This window comes from Rhinolophus sinicus, chromosome 17 (genome assembly GCF_057876585.1).
Source record: "Rhinolophus sinicus isolate RSI-liver-muscle chromosome 17, RSI-T2T, whole genome shotgun sequence".
NCBI classification, from domain to species: domain Eukaryota; kingdom Metazoa; phylum Chordata; class Mammalia; order Chiroptera; family Rhinolophidae; genus Rhinolophus; species Rhinolophus sinicus.
The window spans coordinates 206,322,175-206,346,023 of record NC_142517.1 but is presented as its reverse complement, the minus strand read 5'-3'; the positions used below and the strand labels follow the sequence as shown (position 1 = coordinate 206,346,023).

The 23,849-nt window shown below is 45.5% G+C and overlaps 2 protein-coding genes across 7 annotated transcripts in view; both read right to left on the bottom strand.

The window, feature by feature from the left end:
* PSMD1 (proteasome 26S subunit, non-ATPase 1) overlaps positions 1-10,140 on the bottom strand; it is a 92,213-nt gene extending 82,073 nt beyond the window's left edge. Inside the window, exons 1-5 of one of the 2 annotated variants that reach the window (XM_019739782.2) lie at positions 9,975-10,140; positions 5,923-5,966; positions 5,194-5,267; positions 4,837-5,006; positions 1,594-1,799 (exon numbers count right to left, since the gene is read on the bottom strand). In XM_019739782.2, coding sequence (XP_019595341.1) covers positions 1,594-1,799; positions 4,837-5,006; positions 5,194-5,267; positions 5,923-5,966; positions 9,975-9,990 — 510 coding nt within the window. In that variant the 5' untranslated portion in view covers positions 9,991-10,140. The remainder of the gene's footprint in view (positions 1-1,593; positions 1,800-4,836; positions 5,007-5,193; positions 5,268-5,922; positions 5,967-9,974) is intronic. The other variant, XM_088794183.1, reaches the window with a different exon arrangement.
* Positions 10,141-14,163: 4,023 nt separating this feature from the next.
* Positions 14,164-23,624, bottom strand: C17H2orf72 (chromosome 17 C2orf72 homolog). 5 transcript variants are annotated; one of them, XM_019739804.3, is made up of 4 exons: positions 22,926-23,624; positions 20,187-20,300; positions 16,961-16,996; positions 16,711-16,812 (listed from the first exon to the last, which is right to left on the bottom strand). In XM_019739804.3, the coding sequence occupies exons 1-3, from the start codon at positions 23,530-23,532 to the stop codon at positions 16,992-16,994; spliced, it is 726 nt and encodes a 241-aa protein (XP_019595363.1). In that variant the 5' UTR covers positions 23,533-23,624; the 3' UTR covers positions 16,711-16,812; positions 16,961-16,991. The 5 variants fall into 5 exon arrangements, with proteins under 5 accessions (XP_019595361.1, XP_019595362.1, XP_074170938.1 ...); XM_074314851.2 differs by having other exon boundaries at positions 20,187-20,297; XM_019739802.3 differs by lacking the exon at positions 16,961-16,996 and having other exon boundaries at positions 14,164-16,812.
* Between the last annotated feature and the right edge of the window lie 225 nt (positions 23,625-23,849).

Sequence of the window (23,849 nt, the reverse complement as noted above, 5' to 3'; positions counted from 1 at the left end):
AACTTACTGGGACTAGCATTTTAAAAAAAATAAAATACAATTTTAAAATATCAGAGTTACATTACAAGCAGTAAAAGTAGGAACTGTTTCATAAAACTCGTTATGTCTATATGCATATGTACACTGGGATGCAAAGTAAGATGCACTTTTTACTCTGCTTTATTCTTTTTTTTAACATTTACCACCCTTTTATCTTCTATAATTATTTGCCTGGCTGCCTATTCCTCCAATGGATTGTTCCATTTGGGCAGGGACTATGTTGGTGGTGTTTGCCACTGTATCTCCAGTGCCTAGAATAGTGTTTGGCACATAGTACACATTCAAAATTATTGGTTGAATGAATGAAAACAAGTACTTTCATTCTATTCACATGAAGACAAGGAGAGGCTACAACTACACAAAAATGAAACTGAGTAAAACAGGGCCATTCTATCACACTGGGTGTTTCATTAATTTACTCATTTAAACAATTCTCATCACTGCGACTAAACATTGCCTTCAGCTTTGGGGCCATAGTGGTGAACCAGGCACAAAGTACCTGTCCTTATGGAGGTTATAATCTGGTGAGAAAGACAGATGTTAACTACGTAATAATACAATTAGTTAATTACTACAGTAGTAACATGAAAAAAACACAAGGCTCCAAGAGATTAACAAAAGAATTGGCACTATTTCATCTTTTCTTATGTGTATATATACCATATCTTCTTTATCCAATCATCTTTTGAAGGACACTTTGGTTGTTTCCATGTTTTGGACACCATAAATAAAGCTGCAATGAACATGGGAGTATATTTATCTTTTATGGATAAATGTTTTCAGATTTTTTGGGTATGTACCCAGGAGAGAGATTGTTGGGTCATATGGTAATTCTATTCTTAAATAAATTTAATTAAAAGAAATTGGACCTAGTCTTGGCAGGAGGGGTTGAGGAAGGTATGGGTGGCGGGGATTGATGGAAGGATCTATAAACAAGTGACAGTTGAGATGACCTCTGAATCTTGAACAGGAATAAAGCAGGTAAAGGGTAAAAAAGGAAGTATTTTTGGCACAAGCAGTATTTTGGGCAAGGGGAACAAGGCAGCGTACATCCTAGCAGCTGAGAGGAGGTCAAAATGGCTGGCGTGCAGAGAGCTAACTCATAGAAGACAGGTGGGGAGGCAGCAAAGTGGGCATGTGAATCAGTGCTCACTGAACTCAGTCTTGCACCGTTTTGACTACTGGTTGGCAACTTACAATTGTCATAATTATTGCAAAACACCCCAAGACAGAAATCTAGTTCTTAGTTTTAGCCATAATAAATACATTAATATAGTTTATTAATACAGTCTTCTTTAAAAAGGCAGGGTAATTAATACAACTTCCCCATGCAAAACCTCAAAAAAACAAATGCAGTAAGATAAAAGCAGATATTCGATAAACATAAAATACAGCCAAAGTTCATATATAAAGTATAAAAATAAAACATTAGGCAAAGAGTACCTTACTATTTCTAAACTAGATTCTTTTCACTACCAATAATTCGCAGTGCTGATCATTTGCTTTGCTGATTCCCCATCAATAACAATCTCTAATATCACATCATCCACCTACCGACTCCAGTATAGTCTTTTCAAAGATGTCCAGTCTTCGTGTCTCCAGAGCAATGCCGATAGCCTGCTTATACTTGTGATCATCCAGACATCGCTGGAACATTTTATTCACAATGCCTTCCAGTCTCTGGTCAATTGGTTTCTTTTCTCCTTCAGGCAAATCTGCATTTTCTACACATTGTTTGGTGTAGTGATCAATGCATTTTGCTATGGAGAAAATAAAATAACTCTGATTACCTTGTAAATTGGGCTGAACTACTTAAAAGGACAATGCCTATACTTGTAGTCATAAAAATTTATGGGACTATAGAGTAATAAGAAAATTTCAAAATTGTTAAATGCTAAAAGTTATACAAATTATAGCTTCCTTCCCAACAATTACATTGGAAGGCTACACACTAATTCTAATAAGGCTGATATTACTCAAAACATTTCTATCTCGTTACTTTATTTTGATCAAAATTATATTATTCAATGTGACTAAGCTGCTTATTCAACAGTTGGCTATAAATAGCTACCATTTCACTTCAAAAAAACAAGCATTTGCCATTATTGAGGATATTAAAAAAGACCTATTGCAGCAATTACTACATGGCAACAAATTATTAGACTTCTTCGCATTAATGAAACTATTAGCTACTTGAGAGAAAGGACCATGTCTAAGTCATCTCTGTTGAATAATGGTGAAATGACCTGAAATGTGCCATGGGTTCTAAAGGCAGTTCCAAAGATTTCCAAAAATCTTTCCAGCAATTGTAGCACATCAACCAAAATAGTCATTGTCTCAATGAGAGGTGGGTAGAAGCTATTCACAACCCACCCCCACCACCCCCAGTGTGAAGATTCATGCAATGGTGTATGTGCACAATTTGGCTTCCACATTTCACAATGATTTGGGTGAATGGGGAGGATGGGGCGACATACTGAAGGGCGCCAATAGCGCACTGGATATGAAATAGTTAAGTTTGCTTACAACCTACACTACCTTGGAATCACACTTTAAACTTTTTAGGAAAAACCAAAAAAGGGAATTTCCCTAAGCCTTCTTCACCTTCATAAGGAAGAAAGTTGAATGACATACTCCTATATAATAGCTATTCTCCCCTTCAAAGAAAAGAAAGGCTGCAACTATAGCCCCAGGAAATGGAAACATTTGAACTAGCATAAAGAACTGCTAGCCCATTAGGTGGCCATGTTAAATGGGTCCATATTTGGGGGGAAAGCACATGACTTTTGTTAACTGGAAAGTACCAAACTTTGGGTCCATTCAGGTAGAACCACTCAGGTCCAGGTACAGTCAGTCAACGTGGCAGTCACAAAGCAGACCTTAAAGAATTCTGGTTGCAGAAAATTTTCACCAGGCCCTCATATAAGCTTTTTGAACCAAACGTAGTTAAGTGAGAAAACGTTACCCCATCCCATTAAAGAGGACCCTCAGAATTATAGAATTTAGGGAGTTTTCTTTAGATTATAATTGAGAGGAAAAATAACGTACCGTAGTTGTAAATTTGTGCTCTCACCTAGCAGGTTTATGTCATAACTTAGAATCATTCCCAGTGGAAGTCTTATCGTAACTGGGAGAAGAGTTACTAGTCTTGAATTTTCTGGATGTACTGTTTATGATATTAAGATACTAAGAAGTATTTCCCAAATTTTATTTTGTATATCTCCTCACGAATTCACTGATGTTAAAAAAAAAAAAAATCCATTCTAACAGTCCCTATAAAACTAGAAGAGTTTTCTTCCACATAAAGAAAAGCAAAGTGAACTAGCTTGTGGATCAACAATCACTTTCTACAAGCTAAGATGATAAATAGTTTAGAAACAGGGAAGGCATCTACCACTTCATAGCCCTTTATAGATCAGCAGCCCTGTTTAAAAGCATGATTTGTAAAATGATAGCACTGCAAGCACGTGCAGATCACTTTTGGAAAAAATTATCAACAATCATCAAAAAACAAAATCCTTTAAATAAGAAAAAAGAGTATTTAACACCCCCTTTCTAACTTAATGTAAAGAAATGTTCTGGTTTCAAACGATATGGTCTATTCTTTAAAATCATGTATTCTTTCCATGGGATTCACAGATGAAACTCCAATTCAATGAGCCCCCAACAGCAGTAAAGTTACTTGCAACCCTTTCACACCATCGCAGCAAAAATGTGAACACAGACTCCTACTTAGAACTTCAGGGACATTTGAAAGTATCCCTTTGGACCACCTCGTGCAGCATTTCTCAATTTCTGAAAGAGAATACCAACTTTCTTCTTTTAAGGGTTTAGGTGAATAACGTAGCTTTCCTCTTAATAAGAAACTCAAAACATATCCATACTGTATACTCCTTACAGAGAACATACTCTTGGGCCCTCTGTAACTATGATCTAAAGCCTGATTTCATAAAGACATGTCTGAAGGGTATGCAGTCCTTCCTTCATCTAATGGATCAGAAGTTTTCCAACACTTTTTAAAGGTACAAAATCTTTGAACAAAATCTTACATAGTTGGTTCAACTTGCAAAATGGAGAACCAGAAGCCCTGCCTCTGTGCTACAACCTCACTTCAAAAATAAACAAATGAAAAAACAATGGTTACTAACAGAAACAGCATGGATTCTGAAGTGAATAAGCCTGGGTTTTAAATTCTGACCCTCCTATTTAATAGCCATGTGTGTTTATCATCTTGAAATCCAAGTTTTCTCATTGTTAATACAGGGATTGCTCCTCCTTCACAGAGCAGCTCTGGAATAAACCATAGTATGAAACCTGACTGGCACAGTGCCTAGCACTGTGGAAATACTCAATAATGGTTTCCTGTACTAGAAACAACTCTACAAACTGCTATCATTTAATTTCTGTTTCTCATAATAATCAAATTTAATTTTTTCATATAACAGTATGCTCATTGGGCTAGAGACAAACAGGATCATTGAGATAACTATCTTCGTGTTAAGTTAGCTGTTTCTGAATAATTTCTTGGATTCATTCTTAAAATGTTTTATGAGGTATCTTTATCATTACTGTTATTAATGTTACTGTTCATTATGACAAAAAATAATAAAGCACAGAATTAGAAATTAGATCTAAACACTCAGCCTACATAAAACTATTGTAGAAAGGTTACGAACTTCCAATTAAAATGAAATTTAGCAACATCAAAAAGTAATTCAGGGAAAAAAAAGTGCCTATATGCACTAGAGCAAGAAAGAGGCTGACAAGATAGAGCTTTAGCAGATGGAACATAATTACCTATAATAGTCTCCACATATTCAGAGTTATCATTGACATTGAAGAGGTCACCTGCTCCAAGTGCATAATTCAGAGACTCCTCAAAAGCCCCCAGGTGATAAAATACTTTAGATGCCACTAAGGCTGCAAATTGCCGACTCCGGAAACCTTCATCTTCATATAAAACTTCTCTGAAAGAATAGGAAGTATAGGCCTAATTCAAACTGTGGTCTGGTGCTCCTGAAAAATCCCAAATCTAAATATTCAAGCCACAATTTAGTAGCAGCAAATTTCTAAATGAATTTATAAACTATAAGACCCACATCCACAAAGTTGATTTATCTCATTCCAATTTATAGAAATAAAGTAATTTCTTACATTTTGTCTACAGACTCAGAAATTTCTGCCCAGAAGTCATTGACAACTGCATTCAATTTGTGTAGTGCAAATTCCTGTAGAAGATAAAACCAAAATTCGATTTTGAGACAGACTCACCATTACACTTCCTTTAAAAAAAAATTCCCAACAAACCAAAGGCAAAATTTTGTCTTATTTACTAAAACTTTTAATCTATGACAAATATAAAAAATTACCAACTGATTTATATTTTCTCTTGGGCTTACACATTAACTTTCTGTTTTCAATCATCAAATATCAGACTAGTCATATAACATCATTGCTTATCATAATGAACATTTTTCTTCTTTGAATATACAAGGTTGACCTCTGGTTGCTAGTTTGAATATAAATGAAGTCAGGTGTCTAGAGCCACTTGAAGTATATGACACATTTTTGTCAAATGAAAATAATTTAAAAATATGTGACACAGAAGAAACAATTTTTTGTGCTACTGATAAAGAAACTGAGGGGTGGAGGGTGTTCAAGTACCACATTGATTTATTGAGGTTTATATGCCTAAGCTTTGTTAAACTCTAGGGGAAACCAACTGCTGTTGTCAAAACACTGTCCTCGGAGGCTAGATTTCAATGACTGGGCACAGGCTGGGTATGATGGCTGTTTTAAATGATGGAAGATATACAGATATCATTAAATTCAAAGAGCTTCACAGTATTCATACTAAACCATTAATTTTTCTTCAACTCATACCTTAAGCTGTGGTTCTTCTTCATCCAGAAGAGAAATAATTCCAGCTATAAGACAAAAAGTGCATCATGATTATAAAACATAAGGTAGAAACAAGTATTTTTTGAAGGGTTACTTCACTAGAGGAATGATTATTTTTCTTTAAAACTATGAAGGTTTATATTTCAAAGTTTAAGAATTAACTGTATTCAAACCCTCATGACACCGCATGTATCACTCATACTTTGCCGAATTCAATAGTTTTCAAAGTGTGATCCCTGGACCAGTAGCATCAGCATTACCTGGGAACTAGTTAAAAATGCCTTGTTTTTCCCCCCATCACAGACTAACGGAATCAGAAGTTGTGGGGATGGAGCCACAAGCCTTTCTTGTGATACTGATGCTCACTATAGTGTGAAAATCAAATCAAAGGCCTAATTTATTGACCATAATGGGAAACTTTCCCACACAATTTTGGAATAAAATTGTCCACACAAAACAAACCAACTCCCTTTACAAAAAAGGGAGTAATCAGTCATCAACTCATCAGGGTAAAATACTTCCATTATTTCAAGATGCCTATAGTAAGGCATCGCTTTTGCATCTCAAGTAACTTAGGTTTTGCTAAATGATGAACCATCTTACTTGTTCTTGACTTTAATTCCTAAGCAGTGTTTTCCATATGACCTTGAGGTGTTAGCACTAACACTGGGAAAGTAAAGAAAACTGTCCTCTCCAAAAAAATGCACCTTGAAATATAGTCATTATGTCAAAATAATTATTAGAAAAAAGATGTGGGTAACTGTCCTTGTAAAGGAAACCAAACTGTCTCTCAGATACACGTTTTCCATGTAGGTCTTAAAATCATTCTGGAACAGAGCTGAAATTGTGATTTGATTAAAAAGTATCAAGGCAACTTTACTTAAGAATGTAGCCATTTCTAACTGGTTAGTGTAGTTTTGCCAAAGAGCCTCAGCAGTCTTTGGAGAGCCATAACGAAAGGATACAAAATGTAGCAAACAAAACTACACCATGGTACTGGCTAGTGCATACTACTACTCTAAAATCATAAAAGCAGATAAGAAGAACTTCTTGGTACTCTAGGTTGGTATGCCAAGTCCAGAAAGAAGAACCGAACTGACAGCACGGAGAGAAGACAAATTAAAGAATGCAATTGTGTGTGTGTGTGTGTGTGGGGGGGGGGGTGTAAACTAGTGATGTGGAATAGCTGATAGACAAGAATGCTTTAAATGTGAAACAGATCATAAATAGCACAACATTTCATCAAAATACTAAAAAAGCTACCCATTCCCTATCATCAATCAATAGTGTTTTGAATTGCTTTTACCAAAGGAGGTGATATTTTTTATACTCTCCTGTTTGGTTTCTCTTTAGACTAATGTGTTACATGGTCCTGGCTTAGAAATAAAGCCATTGTCCATGGAACGCAACTAAATCAAATATTTTTCATTCCATACACGAATATTTCCCATCTTAAAAACAAAACAAAACTCTCCTTTAGATGGGGTTTAGACGGGGGTGGGGGACAGGGAATGGGAAAGGTTTAAGGATGCTAAAAAACCTCTTATGCTGTTATAGGAAATCAGCAGATATACATTATCTAAAATTGTTGGATCAATTTATAATATTTGGATATTATTTATAAATATGGAGATATGTTCCAGAAATACAGCTTAAAAGTTGAAAATGGCTGCCTCTGGGGATGAGGAAGGGAAAAGAGGAGTGAGTGGGAGACTATTGTTTTAAAGCTTTTTAGCATAATTTTCCTTTATGCGCCTATATTGTTAAAAACAAAAACAACAAAAACAAAACTGAGTTTCACATCTCCCTCCAGCAACCACTTATCCCTATCTCTCAACTCCCTTTCCACGTCAAGCCTCATAAAAAACTTAACAGTATATGATGATCTCTTATCCACTACTGTGTTCTTAGTGCCTAGCAGATGAATGAATAATCGGACTAATTCACACCTGAACCATGACGCTATCTTGTTTAGCACCTGGGACAGATCCTATGCCAATGTGACCCAAAGGACAGAAAACAAGGTGACACAAGGTTTGGAGCAGAAGGTGATCAGAAATTCAGCAAATTTAACAAACGAGAGTAACAAATACACACTATACTGTCATCACAGAGTCTCAGGGTAGGACTTAAAAATCATTACTCCTGCCATACTTGATAAGATTTAAGTTCTATTATATTCCCACCAAATACTTTTTCAGCCTCTACTTAAAGTACTCTAGGGACTGATTTATTGATTTGATTAGTTGACTTATCACTTCATTCAAGACATACTTCTGAACTTCTGCCATCTGCTAGGCAATGTTCTAAGAATTATGAAAACACCAAGTTTCCCGCCCAAAATTCTACCGGAGAAAGACAGTAATCAGACAAGTAAACAAACCAAGTAATTACAGGACTGCGATGAAGGCAGGGGCCAGCAAAGGGGGAAAGAGGCAACATGTTTTAACAAAATGATCAGGAAAGACTAACATTTGAACTGAGATTAAAGATAGAGAAGCTAAGGAAAGACTTGAGGAGAGGAGTCCAGAAAGAAGGAATAGAATGTGCGGGGGCCCTGAGGTCGGACAGAAACGGAATCTTCAAAGCATAGAAAGGCCCGTGTGACTAGGGTGCAGCGAGGGAGCAGCAGCACACAGGGCAGGACTCAGCTCATGAGGCCTTTGGTTAAGAGTCTGGATTTTACTCTAAACACAATGGAAAACACTGGAGGATTTGCAGCAGAGAAATCCGTGATTGAAGTTTTAAAAAGAATATTCCGACTACAATAAGAATCCACTATATGGAAGTAACGGTAGAAAAACAGTCTTAAAGCTGTTAGCATAACCCGGGCAAGACATGAGGTAAGGTTTGGGCTAACAAGCAGTGTTAATGAATAGACTTGAAATAGAATGACGTCTTCGTGTACAGGTGGCAAGAAACTTAGTGCTTATTATTTCACCTTTAGAGAGTGCTGACTGGTAAAGCGCTTCCTCGTATTAAACTAAAATTCATCTCCCAATCACTTCTAATTCGTGGAGACAAATATCTAATTTCAAGTACCGGTGACACCTCTTCAAATCTTTGAAAATGGCTGTTACGTCTCCCAGCATCTCCACCAACTTCTGTAAGCAATTCTCATAAAAATACGGTGTTGAGCTCCGTACAAGTTCCTGTCTTCTGATCGCCGGTTGTTCACAACAGGATACTTGTGGGACAAGTGCCGGGTACAGAGGCCGACAAGGGGGCGTGTAAGCAGCCAAGGAAAGAAAAGCACCGAGGCTGTGGCCAGCTATCAACAAACCCATCCGCAGGAGGGGTGTACCAGCCATCCCTCGACCTTGATGTCTGTAGTGGACCCCATTTTAAACAAACGTCACGACAGGGATCCACGTACGCGACAAAACCCACGCGACACCCCTGAGTTCTTTCTTCAGTGCAGGGTATTTACTGCGCACCCGGCCTCACAGGCACCGGCTGCTTCTCAGGATAACGCCGCGTGCACAGCGCTGTCGTCACCGAACACAGAAGTCCTCCGGGCGCTTTAACTGAATACCCTTGAGGGGACCCCGAACCGACCCCCTCCAACCTCATTTCGGGTGTCACTCCCGGGAGAACGGAGCGGAAGCTCTCGGGGGTGTAACTGCCGTCTGACTGTCCGGCCGCACAGGAGAACCGTCCCGGCCCAACCCCCTGCGAGGAAGCACTGGGATCGGACTGCCCCACGTGGCCCATTTCGGGACGGACAGAATTATGGAAAACTCCTCCGGGTCGAAAACGGGCGCAAGGAGCCCACAGGGTGCGGGCACGGGGGTGTGACTGGGGAGAGATGCCAAGGCGGGCGACTCGGCGCAATTCCCCGGAGCTGGAGGGGGCGCGGGGCTCGCAGAGATGCCCGGCCAGACTGCCAGCCCCGGTGCCGGGCGTGGGCCTTGGGCAGCGAGCGGCCGCGCAGGCCGGCGCGCCGCCGGGAGGTGCCCAGTCACCGGCCCTGACTCAGCTAAAAGCCGGCGCGGCGGCTCTGCCCTGTCCGCGCCGGCTGCGGTGGCACTCACCGGCTGAGGTGATCATGGCTGCGCCCTGCACTCGCTCGCCCGCTCGCTCGCGGTTCCAGCCCCGCAGTGTATCTGTCAGCTCAGGGCCACTCGCTCCGCCGCGCCTCTTCACTGCCCCGGTGCCCAGCTCAGTCAGTCGCCTCTTCAGGCCGCCGGCTCACTTCTCGCCCAGGACCCCGCCCGTCCAGGGGCTGCCCACCGCCCCGCCTGCCGCCCGGCGCACGTTCTCCCCCGGCCTGCGTCTTCCGCGCCGCACCGCCCCTCGCGGAAGGGTGCGCAGAGAGCTCCATTGTTTTCTCTAATCCTCTTTGAGGTCAAAGCTCCCGCGGGGTGGAAACACTCGTCTGCACCTGCGATCAGGCTTCGGAATGGCCACCCCTAGAGAGAGGACCCCCCCCGCCACCCCCCTTCCACACACGCACCATCACCCGCCATTGCTTAAAGTGTGTTGAAGGGAGGTACGAGCGGTGCCCGCAGCGCCACCTGCTGCGTGGGAGGTCTCACTGCAGCGCCCTCCCAGGCTAGCCTTTGGGAGGCAGGGTGAACATGGGGCAAATACCGTTTTCCTTTTTTTCACATTTTAGAAAGCTTTACTTGTCTACAAAACATGATACTGTGTCAACCAGCAAATGCAAACCAAAATGTTTAAGGTTATATATAAATTATATTTAAAGTGGCATGGGGAACATTTTAATACGTTCGATCTATCAGGTGGGACCCTTAAAGATGTTTTAAAATGGCCCTATTTACAGGGAACAATCTAAAAATTATGGAATCTGAGACCCGGAAAGGGAAAGCCAGTTCCACAGGGTCACCAGCCACTACAGCTATAGTCACGTCTCTTTGTCCATTTCCCAACTGAACAAGGAAGTACTCAAGGGCACGGCCACATCTTATTCATCTGCGTCCCCTACAGTAACTAGCACAGTATCAGGCACATAGTAAGTGCTCATTAAATGTTTGTTGGCTAAATGGATGAACACAGGGTCAGTTAGTTATTGGCACTGGCTAGATCTCATAACTATGTCTCTGATACCCTGCCCTCTCCAAGACTCTGAAACGGGCTCTATATATTTTCAGGGAAGATTTAGGGCATAGTAGAATCACGGGAAGAATTCTTACCGAGGGCTCTGTTCATAAACAGCGATCTCCCTCCAACTATAGGAGTGACACAAAACGTCTCAAAGCCCAAACGAGGACAGCTGTGGGCTCACACAGGTATGGGCAGGGCGGGGGCCTCTCTCAGGGTGAAGGGAGGGAACCGTGACCCGGCGCGTTCTTTGCCAGTGTGCCCACCTTGCACAGGATTCAGTTCTCAACTTGCTGGGAGCATCTATCTCCCTGACCCGCGCGACGCCCTCTAGTGGTCACAGTGGTCGGCAGAAGGCGGGAACTCCAGAACCGGCGTGCGCCGGGTGACCACCTACCCCTACCCACAAACTCCTAGCCTCCTGGCATTTAAATCCTGGGTTTTAGGTGGGTTCGGCCCAACTGTCAAAAATCGAGCTTGATTGCTTTTTGAGCTGCAGCGTGATGAGGTGGAAAGAGCAGGTGTGGGAGCCAGGAGACGCAGGCGTTGGAGCCAGGAGACGCAAGATCATATCCCTTTTCTGCCACCTAGCAGCGCTGTGGCGGTGTGGTCACTGAAGCTCTGCCGTAGAGGGGGCGGGTCCACCTACCTGGCAAGGCTGCTGCGAGGGGATGTGCTCTCTCATCAAGGGCCTGGCATAGAACAGTGCTCAATAAACGCAGATCTTATGTCACCAGGACTGGCCAGAAAGCTAGTGGTTGCTTCACGTACATCATTCATGCCACATGCTTTTGGAGTAAAAGCATTTATTCATGAAAGCAGAAATGTGAAACGCATCCAGTGACACGGGCCTCCTGTGGGTGGCTATTTGGTTGGAGGGAAACGCCTTGCCAGGAAAGGAACTGGCCTGGGTGCACTGAGGCACAAAAGGACCTGGGAAGCCATCCGCGACCCTCCCTTTAAGGATGGTGCCCAGGAGGGCAACCAGAAGGAAGGTTGCCCTGAACGAGCTGGTACTGGAAACCACTGTCGTCCCTTTGCTGCTGGTCTGGGATGACCAGCCAGCTCTGGGCAAGTGGCCAGGGGTGGGAGGAGCCACGGGTTCGGCCCAACTGTCCTAGGACAGGACCTAGGACAGGTCTCCTGCCCATTTCCCATGTTCCAAACCCTCTCCGTCCCATCCCAGCCACTAGCCACAGGTGCTATCAAGCACTTGAAATGCGGCTAGTGCAACTCAGGAACTGATTTTAAATTTAGTTTTGTTTCATTGAAATTTAAACATTGATACTCAGTTCAGGTATAGGAAAACTTTTATATATGAAATAAATTGAAGATGTGTATCTATTTTTTCAACTATACATTTAACAAAATCTAAATACAGATCAAGTATTTGGATAAAAATTTAGTATCTGAATTGGGCTGCAGGTTGTAAAATTCTTACAGGATTTCAGAGATGCAAAATGTCTTATTACATTTTAATATTTGCAGTTGAAATACTATTTTGGACATATGGGATAAATAAAATATATTTTTTAAAATTAATTTCCCGTTTCTTTTTGTTCTTCCAATGTGGCTACCAGAAAAATCTAAAGCTACAGATGTGCCTGGTGTTCGATTTCTCCTCGGCAGGGCTGGTCTAGACCCACCCGAGGTCTCGTTCCCTCTGGCCTCCCACGTAGGCCTGGCTTTTTGGCCTGCTTCTCAGGCTTGCCTGCGCTTTGGTGCTGGTGCATGCTGGGCCAGACCAGACGAGGTGGTAGAGGCTGAAGCTGAGACCCTCCCCTGTCAGGGAGCAAGGGGCTGGGAGCGGCTGCCCTGGCAGCCGGGAGTTCTAGAGCAGGCAATATACCTGGGATGGTAGGTGGTCAGGGTAAGAGTCGTCTGGGCTTAGGGTACTGACCCAAGGCAACAAGCTGCTCTGATCAGACCTCGATGAGCAGTGAGGGAGAGAAGGCACTCAGTGCGACAAGATGGAGACCCAACTTCTACAACCAGGACTCAAAATGAGGGCTTGGTCACAAGAACTAAGCTAAGTGCCTCAATACTCCAAATACGTTCAGAGCAGGACAGCGACAAGCCTGACTTAGACTTAACATTGGAACTCCTACCTGAGGATCTCTGACTCTCACTGGTCAACGACAGGCAGGCGTGGGTCTGCATTTGCAGCCCCAGCTGGGGATGGGGTACTCAGGGGGTGGCCCCAATGCCCAGCCCACCTTTGAACCAGAGCTCTCCCACACGCTGGTACCCATGACCCACAGCACGGCCCAGTGGGGTAGGTTTACCTCTGCTCCCAACTAGGCAGCCCTAATGTAACTAGACGGCTCCAGCTCAAGGGCCAAAGGCATCTGAGGGGTTCATGCAGGATCCCGGTTGTCCACCCTGCTTCGTACCCATTTCCCCTTAAACTCCAAGGTTATATGAGTACAAGTGGCAGGTTGCCCAGGCCAAACTCCATGTCCGTCTCAATCTTTGATTCACTAACACACAAAACCAGGTCACAAGGGGTTATACACCCTTCGGTGCAAAACAACCAGCTTCTTCCACTCAGCTGGATGTGTTTACTACCCTAGAGGACAAAGTGCAGGTCTCCTGGCCACAGGGAACCAGCCTTGTCGCATGGTTTTGAGGTGAAGACTGTTTTCAGGGTCATGTGGCCGTCATCGACTGGTTTCCCTGTCTGGGGTAAGGCCTTGTTTAGATCACAGGTTTGGGGGGCATCAGCCCTCGGCCCCTTTACAGGTTTGCTTGCTTTTGGTTTGACAACCAAAGGACTCTTCTTGTGTGGTAAGTCTCGGAGACTTGCCACAGAAATACTTTGAGAAGAAACTGTGACACAGATATTCTAAAGGGCTCTCTGAGACTCAGATAAGGCCATTTTATCTCGTTAAACGTGTGCACACACACACACACACACACACACACACCATTAAATACCAAGCTAAATGCCATCTTTCAAAAAATCTCTTTAAAAATATTTACTTTCTAACTGCAGCCAACAGGGCTGTGGAGATGTCACCCAGGGAAGAACTGGGGGACTTTCAGGCCAGACTATTCCAGAGGTTTCCATTTGCCGATGGTCTGTTCCCAAATGCTCCTGCAAGGGACACCTTATGAAAATAAAGGGGAAGACCCATTCTGGTTTTGACTAGACAGCAATGAGGTACTGTTTGGTTTTATTAGATAAAGGAATTACCAATTCAAGTTCAGAAGCAGTACAACTACTGCCATATTAGAAAGATTAGTACCCAAGAGCCCAGACTGTGCCCTGACTGCAGGCTCCTTGCCAAAGGCTCCTGGTACCACTGACCTAATCCAAAGTCTCCACTCAGGCAAGCCCATCCCAACCTTCATGCCTTGTAATAGACCTTGGGAGAAGAGATTCACCACCAATGTCATCCCTTCTAGCACCTACCTAACTCTTCTGTCTGCTAGAAAAGGGCAACTAGATTGTTCTTAATGGATGGCGCTTAGCTTAGCCATATCTCAAGAAAGCCAAGATGGGCCCAGAAGCATCTCAGCCCTGCCTTTATCAATTGGGAGGCAGAACCCAACCCTCAATAAAAGAAACACCTGTCTTCAACTAGTCACAGGAAGTACTAAAGGTAATGAAAAAATATGTAACCCACCCTTTACATCAAAAGCTTGCAAACTCAAATGCCCACGAGGACCAGGGCCAGGCAGGGAGCATATATGAGTGAAGTGCAGTAGAGGGGTGGGGTGGGTGGATGGGAGAGGGACTCATGTGTTGGGGGGGTGGGATTATAGCAACATGGAGATGACGGTATGCCTCACCTTCCACCCCCAAAACTGGCTTTTTTATGTGCAGTCTCCCAACTTTCAAATATTGGCAACGAACTCATAAGTTTTTAAACACATCAGAGGCTGCTGCCTTGTATAGTAACTTTGGCCTCAGACAATTTCCTAACTTAAAAAAAGCTACCTCCCCACATCAAGTAAAAAAATTCTGACCAAACCATTGCAAAGAAATTAATGGATAAATGGAAAACTATAGCAACTTCAAAGATACCAGATTCCCCATTCTAAAACAAAATCGACAGTAATTCATTGAGTTCATTCTTGTGTAGAAGTCAGCTGGATCCTTCTCTTGGTGAGAGAGCTTTGCATTATTAAAATAACTGCTGCCAACCCACCCCAAATAAGATATCCACCCACCTGTCCTCACACTAATAGGGATTAGGCGCCCTATTACAGAGAATAAATTTGAGGCATAGAGCAGAGAAGGCTGCTCTTAATATCCCAGAGCCCCTCAGCCACAGTTTTCCCATTCCACATTTTGGCACCATCATAGAGAGAGCTGAAATAACTAAAGGAAGTAATGCAGCACTTGGCAGGTGACTGGGTAAATAGTAGGCACAATTGCATGTCTGCTGAGTGAATCATTAATGAATGAATAAATTGAGCTACTTCCCTTTAGATAGTACTTCCTACCAGGGAAAATCAGGAGCTGTCCTTGCCATTCCAAAGACTGGATTTCTCCAGGGGCAGGCAAGGAAGACAAAGGAGGTAATGCAGAGTTCCCTCTCTGAGTGAACAGATGGGCTTCCTGGCTTTTAAGGGAACATCATCGACCCTGTCTGACTCATACATAGAGAAAAAAGGATTCAGGAACTCAGCTCTTCTAGGCTCGGTCGACTTTTACCTTGGGTTAGGACCTGAGATTGAGAGCAAGTCCTATGCCGTTGTATTAATCTATACCCCTAACTTTCCTTCTGTTTGGTGCCGTGAGCAGCCCCTGGCATCTTTATTCTCAAAGGACTTGGCACTAAAAGTCAATGTCAACATGAGGAAGAAAAAGGGCCCTTTCTTCTCACAGATGGGCATGGCTATTTCTGCCCTGGGCCTGCAGCAATGCAGTATCTTGGCTCTGACCCCACAGGACCCCCCCACGTGGCAATGCAGTCTTTAGTCTGGCTTGCTTGGGAGCCAAGGTCCCAGGAAGCCCAACCCTCTCTGCTCTGGGAGATTCACTCTAGAATTTGACAGGGAAGAGACTGGCTCATCCAGAGTTTCTCAAAGGTGCTGTGATTGATATGTTGAGTGGAACAATCTCTGTGCTGTTGGAGATTGTCCTACACAATATGAGATGTCTACTAAATGCCAGGGGCGCCCCCCAGTCAGTGACCCTCCCAACACACACACACACACACACACACACACACACACACACACACACACACACGGGTCCAGTGCTGCCTGGAGGGGTAGCCTGGCCCCTGGTTGAGTGATAGGTCCAAGGCCCTCCCTCCTTATCTGATGACTTCTGGTCCAGAGTTCTTTCTAGCTGCACTTAAAATGATGGATGCTCATGCAAACATGCCACAGCACTGCAGAGCCTCAAAGTAGACAGCCATCTGTCTCAATGGCATAGAAAAAACAAGGCACAGAGAGAAAAAAACAAACTCAGTGTAACCAAAGAGTGACCAAATGCGAGATGGGGGGCAGGTTCCCGATGACACGTTTTCCTAGGCCCAGCTTAGCTTAGTGAATCCTGCTGCCTTGTTGGTAACTGTCAGTGAGGCCCCAGCAGGTGGGCCCTTCGTAGTTCCTGCCACCCCAAGGTCTACATGGAGGCATTGGGCTCCATGAGAAGGAGCCAGCCCCCCAGTCTGCAGGTTAGAGTTGGCGCAGCCCGGGGGTCCAGACTTCATCTCAAGTCTCCAGTGGGCTCAGCAGGAGTGTGAACAACTCCATCACAGGCTCTCGAAGCCTTTCCAGGATCCTCACAGTCTCTGTTGGGAAATAAGGCTGTCAGTGCCAGCTCCTCCTCTGAGTCCTGGAAGTTACCTGGAACACAAGAGATGGAATCATCCCGTCAGAAGACAAAGTCTATGAGTGGATAAGCTAAGACTGAGAGGGAGGAAATTGGCCCCAGTGACTATCTACTTAAAAAATGCAACAAAATGAGTATCAAAAACCTTAAAAATGTACATACCCTTTGACCCAGCAATTCCACTTCTAGGATTTTATCCTAAGGAAATAATTAGGCATAATTAGTGGAACTGCTGCAGCCACCTTGCTCCGAGCCTAAGGATGAAACAACACTTAGGACGGCCCAGCAGACAGAAGGAAAGAATCTGGGTCCTTGATGGGGTCGCTGGGCCCCTGAACCAACCAGTCAGTCAGAAGCTGACTCTACCTCTAGACTGTCTTTTAGGTGAGATAACGATGCCCTTGTTGCTTTTGCTACTTGGAGCCATGGTTTCTTTACCTGCAACAAATCAGTTACATCCCAGTTGATTCAAGGTCCAACGAAAGAGATTGGTTGAATAAACTGTAGCTCACCCAGAAGATGGGATTCAGGTATTAAAAATGATGTCTAAAGTTCCATAGAGCTAATCACACACACACACACACACACACACACACACACACACACACACACAAGTCCAAGTAAAACTGGGCAAATAGGAATAAGATCTGTGGATTGTTTCAGTGTCAATATCCCAGGTGTGATATCATCCTACAGTTTTGCAAGATGTTACCATTGGGGGAAATTGGGCGAAGTGTACACAGGATCTCTTTGTATGATTTCTTAGAATTCCATGTGAATCGAAAATTACCTCAAAAAAAAAGATAAAAGATGTTGACATATAATTATTGCCATGGCATATTGCATAGTTACAATATATTATTGATGAAGAAAGCAGATCCCGAAACAATATGTATAAATGTTTGTATGTATGCATAATTCCATATTATTATGTATATTATAAATGCATATGTATAGTCTATTAATGCAATTTGCATTTTAGTACATTCACTTCTACAGGAGATTAAACAATTCAAAATATGCTACAGAGGACAGTTATTGAAGATTTATGTGTCATTGTTTGATTCCTTTGATTTTTTGCTTTCCCTTAGTTTCCACATACATTCAAAATGATGATGGAGAAGCTGGAGTTAACATTTTTGTGATTAAATATTTCAAATATCTGATGTAGATGATTTATATACTATACAGAAGTAAATGTATTAAAATTTAAACAGTACAAGGAGCTAGAGCTAGATAGACAGACAGAATGGTCTACCCCAAAATATGGACTTGTAGTTATCTTTGAGTAATGGAATGAAGGGAATGATTTTTTAAATATTTGTGTTCCTTCGTTTGCATTTTCTGAGCTCTCAACTGATAGGCAGAATTCTAAGATGGCCCCCAAGAACGCTACCCCTTGGTGTGCTCGGCCTGCGTACTCCCCTTCCTTTGGAGTGTGGCTGGGATCTGTGAATATGGTGGGAGAATCACTCCCTTGATTTGGGCACTGTGTATGACGAAGGTGATGGAGAGCCACTCTGCTGATTACAGTACATTCTAGGAGCCTGGAGAGCCCCTGCTGATCCAAGAAGCAGCTGCCGTGTTGTGAGAGAGCCTGCGAGGGAACTGCTAGGCCTCTTGTAGCTGACAGCCAGCAAGAACACAGGGACCTCAGTACTACAGTGGCAAAGAAATGAATTCTGCCCACAACCACGTGAACTTGAAGGAGGACCAGGCTCCAGAAAGGAATGCAGCCCGGCCCACCTTGAGGCACCTTTGTGAAGCCCTGCACAGAAAAGGCCCAGCTAAGCCCTGCCCAGACTCCTGACCTTGGAAAGAGTGAAAGAATAAATGGGTGTTGTTTTAAGCTGCTACATGTGTGGTTATTTGCTACTCAGTAATAGAAGATTGATAAATCAACTAATGATTTTTTTTAAGGGACACAATAAAATTTCATTTTAAAGCACTACTCATCTGTAACAAAGCTTCACTGTTCAGTACACTTTGGGGGTGGGGGTCATGTACAGTCAGCTGGTTACAACCTGCTCCCCTGAGTACACTCATATGCCCCACAATGACCTACTGTGCTGTCAGTTGTGTAAAATTCTACCACATTCAATTATGTACCGTATATAATACTTGATAATGATAAGAAATGACTATGTTACTGGCTTATGTGTTTATAATACTATCCTATACTTTTTATTGTTCCTTTAGACTCTTTCTACTTGCAAAATAAAAAAGTTTGCTGTAAAACAGTATGATGTGTTACACCGGCAGCAGCCTCATACATCTCGTATTTACTGCATCTCTCAATTGCGCCATTTTCTCTTGTGCTTGCTTTCACTATGTGTTGTTGTTTTGGACAGTTAACAGGCTGCACAGGCTTGTAGCCTAGGAGCAATCGGCTACCCCACAGAGCCTAGGTGTGTCGTAGGCTGTACCATCTAGGTTTGTGTGAGTGCATTCTGTGATATTCCCACAACGGAATCACCTAAGATGCATTTCTCAGCATGTGTCCTCGAGGTTAAGCAGCGAATGACCCTATGTCCTAGCTCAGTCGCAGCACACTCCGCCTACCTGAGTGAGTGCGCCTGTTGACCTCGCAAAGTTCTTTCGCTTTACCTTCTCCCTCACCTCCATGTAGCAGCCTGATGATTCTATCCTAGAAATGGCTCGAGGGTGGGTGAGCTCCATTCCGACGCTGGCGCCCTTGGGTCCAGGCTGTCTATCGTCCCTCCTAGGACTATGCAGTCAGTTCCCTCCTGGCTGGGCTCTGCCTCTGCTCGCTCCCTGCTCCTGCAGCCCAGTCATGGTCTCTAAACACACCCCTCCTCTCCACACCATTGCTCAGAAAGCACCAGTGGCTCACTATTCCTGAGAGACTCCGGTCTAGGCCCCGATGTGGTCCCAACTTTCCTCGTCAGCCTCAGTCCTCACCAGTCTCTCCTTTTGCACCTCATCCCTGGCACTCTTGACAGGGGTCCCTTTTCTGAGCATGACCTCATGCTGTCACACCTTTGTTTACATTGCTCCATCTTCAGATCTTCCCATTTCTTCCTAAGAAGATCCTCTGACCCCCACTCCAATGTCACTTGTTCTGTGAGACTGTACATCTGGACCCCGGGCCCTACCACACATGTGGCCGACACCTGCATACAACCCTGCCCACATGGCCTCACGCGGCTGAGACTCCTGAGGCTGGAGCCCTGCTGACCCAGCCTGTGTACCACTACCGGGTGGTGGGAAACCAGCACTTTGCTAACCTCCACACCCACACACGGCAAGTGCCCCCATGGATGCACGTCCACTCTCTCCCTAAGGTCCCTGTGTGCGTGTGATCACTCCCATAATCCCAAGCGCCCAGACCTCAGGGTCCAGGAGGCCAGGAAGGTGACACACTCACCCTGAGCTGGGCCACTGGGGGAAGTGGCATCCGGGTCCTTCCCCCGGCTCCAAGGACCCCAGGAAAAGCACGCCAGCAGCGCGGGGAGGCCCGGTCTCTCCCAGGCTCCTTCTGCTAGAAGGAACACAAAGTCCCAGAGGCAGCAGGTCAGAGGGTGCTTGACTCGACAGAGATTTTCTGTTCAGCAAACCAAAGAGCTTCAACTGTCAACTGTCCTAGTTTCAATGGTCTGATTAAAATAAACAAAGATTCTGACCCCACGGTTTTTGTACTTAAAAAAAAAAAGATTACTATATATATATATATATATATGGTATCATTTCATCCTCACAAAAACCCTATGGCGTAGGTACTATGATGGGGGAAACTACAGTAATACAGTAACAAGAATGGCATGAAATGAATCACAATTACATAGTAACAAAGAAAATACTAAAGGAGAAGTAACTTCCCCGACTTTTATTTCAAACTATTTCTTAATAGGAACAGATTGAAACTTTTTTGATAATCACACACAAAACAATCACATGTTGATTCTAGTTTCCTTATTATATATAGTACCACCTAAGTTATCAGGAGATCCCCTGAGAGCCCCAACCATCTGGAATAAGGCAACTGCCACAGAGTTTTAAAAAAGGACTGTAGGCAGTCAAAACACAGAAAATCCTTTTTCCTAATTCTTTACTCGGGGCCTATTTCTTCTTAATTTGAGGCCAGTTCTAACAACACTGGATCCTTGGTTTTTCAACCCAAAGGCAGCTAGATTAGGAATAAACTGGGTAAAGGGGCATGCCAAGAGGCAGGCAACTGAAATAAAAGTGTAAGAATAGCCAGGAAGCAGTGAGGAAAGAGACTGGAAAACTTGGAAAAGCCAGACGCAATTGCTAGCAAAACCTTAGCAACGCCCGTGCATGGTGCAACTCACTGCCAAAGCCTGGAAGAAGCGAGTGGACGATGAGTTAAAATTACACTCATGACCTTTAATCATTAATGACAGGTTTCACGTTATTCGGTATGTTTTTATAAAAGTAGAAAAGAATTTAACGCAGTAAAGATTGATTCCTTTGCAAAGTGTAAAAATATTCTTAAGTGTTATTGTTGAAAAGGAGGCAAGGATTCTGCATGCCAGGCAGGTGTCGGGAAATGGGAATACAGTGGTGATTAAACTCACAAGGGGACGTGACAAAACTGTGGTAAGAGATTGGAGAGCGGGTTCTGGGATTTCACTTTCAAACATGCAAACAAGTAAGGAGGGTCCAGGAAGTCTTCCTGGAGGAGGAGATCTGTTATGAATGATGAGATGGGATTGGTCAGGTGAAGAAAAGGGATGAAAGGAGAGGCTTTTCATTGCGAGATAACTGCAATGTGTACAAAAGCTTAGGAGGCCAGAGCAAGCTCGGCTTTGTGGGATTAAAAGTTGTTACTTGGCAATGGGAGAGGGCTAAGAGACTAAGGGCTCAGAGAATTTTCTAGGCACCAACTCATTAGGGGGCAGAAAATTTCCCCCCATGGGACTAGGTCAGCGACTGGGGCTGGCATCAACAATCAGAATGACAATCCACCTCAGGGCATTCGCCCTGTCTTTCAGGATGATGGTTGTGTTGTTTCAGGTTTAGGCAGCTTCCTCACAGACTCGACATAAAGGAGTTGTGGGTGTGGGAGCAGTTAGGCCAGGCTACACAGCTGAGAGGGATGGCCTTCGTGCAGGCAGGCCCACTGGCAGGTGGGTCTGGGGCATTTGTGACAACAGAGGTCTCCTAGCTGGAAAAGGCCCCCTGCAAATCTGGCATCTCCTGGTTGTTCTTGCTCCTTAACACACCAGTGCCCAGGGAGGCAGAGCACAGCCCTGTCTCTATTAACTCTTTAGCAAGAAGCTGGCAGAGGTTAGAGGGAAGGCTGGAGGGCTTGGAGAAGGGCAGGTGCTGGAGGAGGACAGAGAGCGCAAAGAACGCTCCTGCATCTCCCAGCTTTGCCAGATCCAGCCATACTTAATGTCTGTATTTTAATTCTGGGACACTGGAAACCTCCTGTAAAACCTGGTGTGCCAGGATGGAGGAGATTCTGACCCTTCTGCTGATGGCAGCAGAAAAAGACCCTCACTCCCCTCCCCACACTTCGGGAGAATTTGAAGGGAAGGGAGGGAGGCACGGCAGTGGCTGCACAGCCAAGGTGAGGCTAGAAAAGTCTGGGCCCTCAGGCCCTCACACCCTTTCCCCACACCTCCAAGTCCCGGCATCTACGCCTTGCCTTGTTCCTATGACCCCGCAGCGCTTCCACACTGAGCCTCTACGGGTGGAATCCCTGGCTGCGCAGCGTCCTAGGAGCTCCTGGCACAGTCAATCCCCTCCCCCCAGTACCAATTCCGTCGTTCCCCAGGTTGAAACTTGCGCAACCTCTTTCCTATCTCCTCCCCCTCGACCCCCTCTCTCCAGCTCCCGGATTTTTGCCCAGCCCAGCTCAACTCTCTCTCCACCAGCCTCCTCTGCCTTCTGCTTGTCCCCTCGGCTTTCCTAACCTCTTGTATTTCCCATGCATTCAGGATCCTGCCAGGATAGACTCGACCCCTTACCCAAGGCCGGCTACACGCTAGGTGGGAGGCCTAGTGCTAGGCACCTCCTTTCTCTGCGCCTCAGTTTACCTCGGTGCCCCACGAGAGAGGCTGGCCTAAAGAGTTCCAGCTTGGGGGCATCCCCCCAGGCGCCTCCTGCCCGCGCCCTCCCGGCCCTTGCGCCCCCTCACCTGGTCGCGCGGGCCCGGCGGCTTGCAGGGCTCTGCAAGCGGCCGCCTGGACAGCCAGGCTGGAGGCGGGGTGGCCCGGGCAGTAGGCGGCCGCCTGCACACGGCCCCCCGCCTGGCGGCCGAACACGGTGCGCAGCAGCGCCTCCAGGAGCCGCAATCCCCGCGCCACCGCGTCCTCGGGCCCGGCCTCCGCCACCAGCACCCCGACCAGCGCCCCACCAGCCGGCCGCCGGTCGCGCACGTCCCGCAGCATCTCCCGCAGGCGGCGCCGCGGCTCCCGGGAGGCCAGTGACAACGCGCGGCACAGCACGAAGACCAGCGGCGAATAGATGGCGCGGGCCCTTGCCGTCCTTGGCGCCCACTGCGCCCCGGGCGCCTCGGGTCCGTCGGCTTCGGCTGCCGCGTCGCCTGGCTTTCCGGCGGCTTGCTCCGGCGGGAACACGGCCCGGGCGAAGTCCCGCAGCAGCGCGCGGCTCTGCTCGCGCTCCCACAGCTCGCCCACCAGGAGCACCTGTCCGCGCCCGCCCGCCGCCTCCACCAGCGCCTGGAAGGGCGGCTCCGCTGGGCGCGCGGGCCGGGCCGCCAGCGTCTCCAGCTCGCGATCCATGCTGGCCGCCGCCAGTCCTCCGCGACCGCAGCAGCCTTGCCGCGGCTGCGGACCTCTCCTGGCGGCCGCGCGGAGCCCGGGAGGACACGCCCCTGAAGGCTGCGCGGGACCCGACCCCAGGCCCGCGGGCCGGGCTCTCTGCGCTCCAACCAGGAGCTGGGCTGGGGGCAGGGGCTTTCTCCCTGAGCCCTCTAAGGGTGGCGCCTCCCGCAGTCTCTGTGGCCGACCGGGGTGGGGTGGGGGTCGGGGAGACAGCTGTGCACTCGCTCATTCATTCATGCATTCATTCATTCATCAGTCCATCCACCCAGTAAATA